Source organism: Mercurialis annua, linkage group LG6, assembly GCF_937616625.2.
Source record: "Mercurialis annua linkage group LG6, ddMerAnnu1.2, whole genome shotgun sequence".
NCBI lineage: Eukaryota > Viridiplantae > Streptophyta > Magnoliopsida > Malpighiales > Euphorbiaceae > Mercurialis > Mercurialis annua.
Genome location: NC_065575.1, coordinates 34,406,623 through 34,413,882, shown reverse-complemented (window position 1 = coordinate 34,413,882; position 7,260 = coordinate 34,406,623). Strand labels below are relative to the sequence as shown.

Below are 7,260 nucleotides of genomic sequence, written 5' to 3'. Positions count from 1 at the left end.
ATTAAATTTTTTTTAAATTTTTTTCTTATATGATTATGAGAGACAGTAAGCCATTAACGAGTGTTTCTAACGGTATTGAACGAAAAAAGTTATTTGTTCTATTTGAAAACAAGAGGGCAAGTATACCCAAAAAAAAAAAAACTGATCTATATTTTTATAAAAATTATGAGTTTTTTTTTGACCTTTTACTAAATTTACAAAAATAATAAAGCAATAAAAGATCAATTGGGCTAACTAGCTAGCTGCTAGCTGTGTGAGTTAATGCATATCCAGTCAATCTTGACTAACTTTATGTGTCATTTGGAGTAGTTTAGCGGTTGAATTTACTCATTTATACACCTATGTGTGATAGGTATTTCCGGACATCTGAGCAGACTTATAACTGAACTAATGCCTGCATTTCCCTTATACATTTTCATTAGAATTAATGCTGTGTAAGGTCTGGATTTATTCATGTGAAAATAAAGAACAGTCTGATACTTATGACATTTAGCTAAAGAGAGCACTACAGCAGAGGCACATGCATTGCCTGTTACAGAAACTGAAAAACATAAAATGTAAATTAGAGTTTGGTGATCAAATCAAACTCTAAGGAAACTCGTACGAAACCTTGGCCTCCGGGTTCTTGTTAGCAAAAGATAAACGCTCCACGAATTCATTAATATTCTTATCGGAGCTCCCTCCTTCGCTAACCGTAGCTTTCGCGAGCTGCTTCCATTTTCGTGCATTCGTCTTGATTTCTTGGCTCGTCTCGCCTTCCATTACTTCTTTCAGACATCGAATCACTTCTTCCTTACTAACAACTTCACTCTCATCCTCTTTTCCTCGAACCCCAACTCCCCAAATCTCTTCTATAAACTTGGCATTAGGCAGCTGGTCAGTCCACTGCGGTATGGCCACCATAGGTACGCCCAGGCTGAGCGCTTCGAGAGTTGAATTCCACCCACAATGCGACACGAAGCATCCTACCGCCGGATGTGCCAGCAGTTCAAGCTGGTTACACCATGTAACCATTAGACCCTTGTTGTTAGTCATCGAGTCGATAAATTCCTTCGGAATCTTATTCATCTCCGATTCTCTCACGACCCACAAGAAGTTTAACTCGCTATCCTTCAAGCCCCATGCGATTTCTTCCATCTGTTTTACGGTTAAGGACACCATGCTCCCAAAGGAAATGTATACGACTGATTCAGGTTGCTTAGTCTCCAGCCATTTCACACATTCTTCCCCCAGTGGTTTCCAAAGACTGGCACCGTACCCCTTGTCACCGTCAATATGACCGTCTAAGTACGAAGAGGGAACCATCGGTCCGATCAGTTTTGCAGGCCAAAGTTTCGATATGCCATCTATTGCCTGTTTGAACGTATAACTAAATCATTAGCATCAATTATAGTGTAAATAGGAGTGCAAACACGGGACAAAATCAAGTACGCAATTTTCAATTTTTTTGGTCTGTCCAATTTTGGACGTAAAAGAATTTTATTTTAGTTTTGTAAACAAAACTGCGAAAAATCAACGGACAAATTGGTTCAAATCGAAACTATAAACAATTTTTGATATTTTGGTTTGGTTTTGGAGGTAAAAGAAATTTCAATTCAATTTTAGTGCAAATTGACTTGAAGAAAATCAAGGAATTGAATTTTTTTACATTTTTGTAAATTACGTCTGGTTCAATTTTGAATAGATTGTAAAAAATTTGTTCGGTTGATTTGATAGAGCCAAATGCATACCCTTAGGGCTTCTCCAAACGGAGTCTATCAAAATGATTTTTAATGACTCTTTTTCAAGAGTCTCATCGAAAATCATTTTTATGGATTATATTATTATTTGTTTATATCACAATTTTATATTTATTTTTTATTTTTTATCTAATTAAATATTTAAATATCATTTATGGTAATATTATAGAGTACTTTTATACATGAGAATATTAAAATATTTATTTTTCATAATATAATACTAAATTAACATAAAAATATTATATAAATAATTTTACGAGACAATAGCCTGGAAATAAAATATATATAATAGCATTTTATTTATAAAATATACATAATATTATATATATATATATATATACTAGTTTCGCATTACGTGCTATGCACGTGGCTCGTAGCGTAACACGTCAATGTACATAAAAGTAAATTTATTATAATTATATCAATTTTTTATTTATAATAAATATAAATTAGTTAAGAATTTTTAACATATTCAATTATTAAATTTTTTTCCATACTAAATTTATTCTTCTTTTGATTTTATAATAACCATAATTAAATAATTAACTTAAATTTATTAATTATATCTTTAAAAATAATAAGATAGAAATTTAAATAATAATATATTGACCAAATACAATATTTTAATTTTATAGTTAAATCAAACTAAAAGATAGGTATTCCTACTAATTTAAAGACAATTTAGCTATTTTTTATATACTAATAACTAAATTAGAGATAATTTAGCTACCTATTCTAATTAGAACTTTAATTACAATAGTAATTAATTAAATAACTAATTAGTTAATGACTATAAAACCTTTATTTAGTAATAAACTGAAAAGGATTATCCAGTAAATTTGCCTGTCCCCCCCCATCCGTGCTTTTATATATAGTATAGATATATATATATATATATATATAGTATTTGAATAAATATGAATATGAATAAAAATAAATTTCTAGGTGTAATTGGTAACATATGTACAACTAAGAGTTAAAAATAATTGAAATATTAAAAATAAAATAAATATGTTTTTGATGTTGGATTTGGTGATTCCTTTTAGAGCACCAAATTATTTTTCATAGATAAATATTTAGTTTCCTGACTATAATTATTGTAAATTTGCCAAATATTAATCAATTTGGTATTTATGATGAATATTTGGTGATTACTATCATAGATGGTCAGAAAATTGATGATATTAATATGTAGAAAAGGAAACAAACCTTGGATTCTAAGTCCTGAAAGGTGTTAACAAAGATCCAGTCAGCCATGTCCAAGTTAGAAAACTGACTCAGTTTCATAGCCAAATAAGCCGGATAACTCTCCGGAACCTTGAGAAAAGTTGGCAAATCAGAGCAGTACAATGGAGGCAGACCAGGTAACACCAAAGGATTATTATCCCCCACCTCAACTGGCAGCTCAAGCAATCCATGGTGTAACTGACAAAATATGCTACAAACCGCAGCCGAATTCGTAAAAAACGGAGCACCAAAGATTCCGTTTTCCCTGGCAACATCAAGAGCCCAAGGCAGAAATGAATCATACACAATGCAATTCACAGGAAAATCAGAATCCTGAAACTTTTTGATGAGCCGAGACAGAGTTGTCGAACCATTGGCCTTGAAGGACTTGAGATACAAGTCGACTTCCTTCGCTTGGGCGAACCCGCCCTCGTCGAAGCCATCGGAAATGGCCGCAACGGTGACGTTCGGAGCGGAAATCGAGTCGACCGTGTAGTAGGTAGTAGCAAAAGTAGCCGTTACACCTTTAGAAGCTAAACGTTTAGCAAATTGGAGAAGAGGGTTAATGTGGCCCTGGCTTGGATATGGAACCACCACAACGTGGCCTTTGTATTGTGTTGTTTCTCTCATTTTTCTTCGTTGGTTTTTGGTTTAGGTATGATTATTTTTCCACCAATATCAACTTATTTATAGGTGACAAATTTGAAGATCAGTTTCCTTCGCTTCTATTTTTTTTAGTTTACTAGTTTTTTTTACATGCATCACACGCCTACGTGGCTCTAAATATGACGGGTTAATACTTAATAGTATAGACTTCTTAATTTAATATATTCATCAAATTTGAAATTGCCAACTAATTAGAGCTGGCCACAGGCCGGAACCGCGAAAAACCAGCTCCGAACCGGTTTCGTGCAGATTCACAATTAAAAAAATTAATTTTTTTACTATATATACAAGATTAATTAATATATCTTACTATATTTATTTATTATTTCTTTAATATGTTAGCCCTAAATTGTTTTTACATTTTGTAGTGTAAGATTATATCCTACCATATATAGAATATTAAACGCTAAAATTTAACATCGTTTTTAAAGATTAATCATAATTTTTTTTAATTCTCATATATTAATATGTGATTGCGTCCTACCATAAATATAAATTATCAAAATTTAGAGTTAATTATATTTTTGTTGATCGATCATGTCATATAAGCCCGAGAAAGATATCCAATTGCTTCGAACAATACATTTTTGAGAAGAAAAATATTTTTTTCAATAGCACTCGATTGATTACGTATTAATCAACATTCAATTGATTGGTATGAAGTTATCGATAAAATTCTTTTGTCTAAGTCACTTCATTTTTTTGTCCAAGTTACTTTTTCTTTTTCTTTTTTGACCCAACTAATTAGTTCTTATTCTTTTGTCTAACTCGCTATTTAATTTTTGGGTTAATCCTTATAATATATCAAATATTTGCGGATTTTGTCGGTTATAACCAAACCTTTCAAAATCGGCTAGTTTAGCCCATCTTGAAATTTTTGAAATTTATTCTAGCCATTTGTAAATAAAATCAAAAAATTTGTTATTCGTAAATGGGTTACATTACCCAATTTTAATTGATTTCACTAGAAAAGGTTTCAAATATCTCATATCAATCAAAATCGGCTCGTTCAATCCATTCATAAATAATAAAATTTTGGTTTTACTCACGAATGGTTAGAAAAAATTTCAAGTATCCCAAAATGATCTAAACTAGCCGATTTTAAAAGATTTAATTATAACTGACAAAAACCCGTAAATGTTTTATTTTATTGGAATTAACCCTTAATTTTTCAACTTAAATATAATTTTTTTAAAACTAATAATAATAATAATAATATTACATTTGTAGGGTACTCTAAAAAATTGAAAAATCACTCCCGGCCTGAAATGGATCAAACATTTTGCGCCATTGCATACGTCACTTGAATCATAGAGTGTTAGGGGTGAGCATAGGTTGGTTAACCGATACATGATTGTTATATGCAAACAAGTTCATAATATTATTGTTTTTAAAATTAAAAAATAAAACCTGAAATTTCAAATAAGTTAACCATTTAGAATGGTTAGGATTTTTGATTTGCGAATTTTAACCATACAACCATAAAAGGTAAAATTATATAAAAAAAAACTAAATTTGATAGAATTAAATTTATGTGTATTCTAATACGAAATGATGGATCTATTCTATTATTTTAACATATAGGCCTATAAAATAGAAATAGAAATATCTTATATACTTATAAACCGATTATTCGATTAACCGTGATTTTTAAAGCTTCAAATTCTAAACCATAACCATTAATATAAAACTTTATAATATCAAATCTAAACCTAATCCTAAACTCTTGATCGATTAACCTTATTTTTAGAATTTGATTTCGATTTCAGTTCATTTAGTCGTTTTTTTTTGCCCACCTCAATGATCAAATATATATATAGATATATATATATTAATCGCTCAAATACTACATTTCTTAAAAATGTTAATTATAATATTTTAACCCTTATATATTAATATATGATTATTTTTTACTATATATAAGATTATCAAAATTTAGAATAAATTATTTTTTTATTGATTGGTCATGCCATAAAGGCTCGAGTCGGACATCCAATTGTTTTGAACATTCCATTTTTTAACAGAACATGTGTTTCTGATGGTCAATCAATTACGTATTAATTAATACTCAATTGATTGGTATGAGGTTATCGACAAACGTTTTTTGTCTAAGTCCCTTCGTTTCTTTTTATCCAAGTTACCTTTTCTTTTCTTTTTTCCAATTTTCTTGTCTTTTTGTCTAACTCGCTGTTTCATTTTTTAATTAATTTTTTTGAAATCGATTATAATAATATTAGATTAAGTCAGAAGAATTACATTTGTAAGGTACTCTGAAAACTATAAAATTAATCTTGATAACCTGAAATGGGACGAACAATTTGTACTAGAATATGTGTTTATTGATTCGCAAGTCTCATGCAAATAAAAGATAAATTAAAAAATTGATTCGCTGAATCAACATGGTTTTCAATTAAAATATATGTTTCACACGCGATGGGTTTCTAATATACCTCTATAGGATTCGACTCCATAGTTACATCACACCACCCCTTAAGCCAACTTAAGGCTTTTCTGATACCCATAGCTTCAGCACACCCTAGCAAGAACAAACCCTCCAAACTCAAATTCCAAGCTTGAATGGTCTCACAATGATTATCTCGAACCACTCAACCTGTTTAGATCATCTCTCAATCACTTAACACTGATGTGTCTATATTGTACTTCCACCGACCTACTACCGGTAAACTCCACTTCATCAAACCGTCACACCTCTCGACTACTGCAGATTTCATATCAGATTTGCCAAAGGTTGCCAACTCCTAAGAAGACAGTTGATATCCAACATCATTTAAAACCGACAACACATACCCTATCTTCTTCGCCCAAATTGCATGATTTCTATTACACCATAAATACTAGCAACCCATAGCTATTCCTTCAAAATTGATAGCAAGTTGAGACACCAATCAATAAGATAGCTAGAGGCACCATTATGAATACGGAGCTTAAGATCGCTCTAACAGTCCGCTGCAACAGGGTACAAGCAGAACAGGTGTGTAGAAATTACCATAAACGAACTGCAAATTGGACAAGCTGAGTTGATGAAAACGTGCTTACTCGCAAGAGCATTTGTTGTCGGAAGATAACCTGAACACATTCTCTACAAGAAATTCTTCACATGCAATAAGATTCTTAATCTCCAAAATTTACTCCAAACGGCAGAAGGCTGGTGAGTAATATTTCCACGTAAATATCTATAGCAGCTTCTAACTGAAAAAAATTTCTCCAGTTTTAAAATCACATTCCCAACTATCACAGACGTTTCAAATATTGGAAGGAATACTTATCACTTATTTTTATATGAAAAAAAATCACTTATCTTTAAATTTAATTTTAATTTTAATTTATGTTAAAAGTTTTAATTTTAACCCGCTAGCTTAAGTTTTTTTGAGATTGTAATATGTAGCCATTTTTAACAAGTAGTAGATCAAAATGAGAAATCACATATATTTGATGTAATATTTCTCAATTTTTTGCATTAAATTCATTAGTTATAGTTCTATAAGAAGAAAATTTAAAGATGGATTCCAACAATAATTTATTAAAGCGAATATAGGTGATAATTTATTGAGTTTCCCATGTAATTTCCAAAATTAGAGTATGAAAAGAAGAGAGCAAAACCAGGAAA

The 7,260-nt window shown here is 30.6% G+C and overlaps 1 protein-coding gene across 1 annotated transcript; it reads right to left on the bottom strand.

The window, feature by feature from the left end:
- Positions 1-428: 428 nt before the first annotated feature.
- Positions 429-3,635, bottom strand: LOC126686204 (UDP-glycosyltransferase 74B1). Its single transcript, XM_050380248.2, has 2 exons — positions 2,949-3,635; positions 429-1,353 (listed from the first exon to the last, which is right to left on the bottom strand). Exons 1-2 carry the CDS (start codon positions 3,594-3,596, stop codon positions 589-591), a joined length of 1,413 nt encoding a protein of 470 aa, XP_050236205.1. The 5' UTR covers positions 3,597-3,635; the 3' UTR covers positions 429-588.
- Between the last annotated feature and the right edge of the window lie 3,625 nt (positions 3,636-7,260).

Excerpts from the sequence above, each read along its gene's own strand:
- LOC126686204 (XM_050380248.2), bottom strand. The coding sequence starts at position 3,596 with ATGAGAGAAACAACACAATACAAAGGCCACGTTGTGGTGGTTCCATAT. Across the intron at positions 1,354-2,948 it reads TTCAGGACTTAGAATCCAAG|GCAATAGATGGCATATCGAA; the intron begins GTTTGTTTCCTT and ends ACGTTCAAACAG.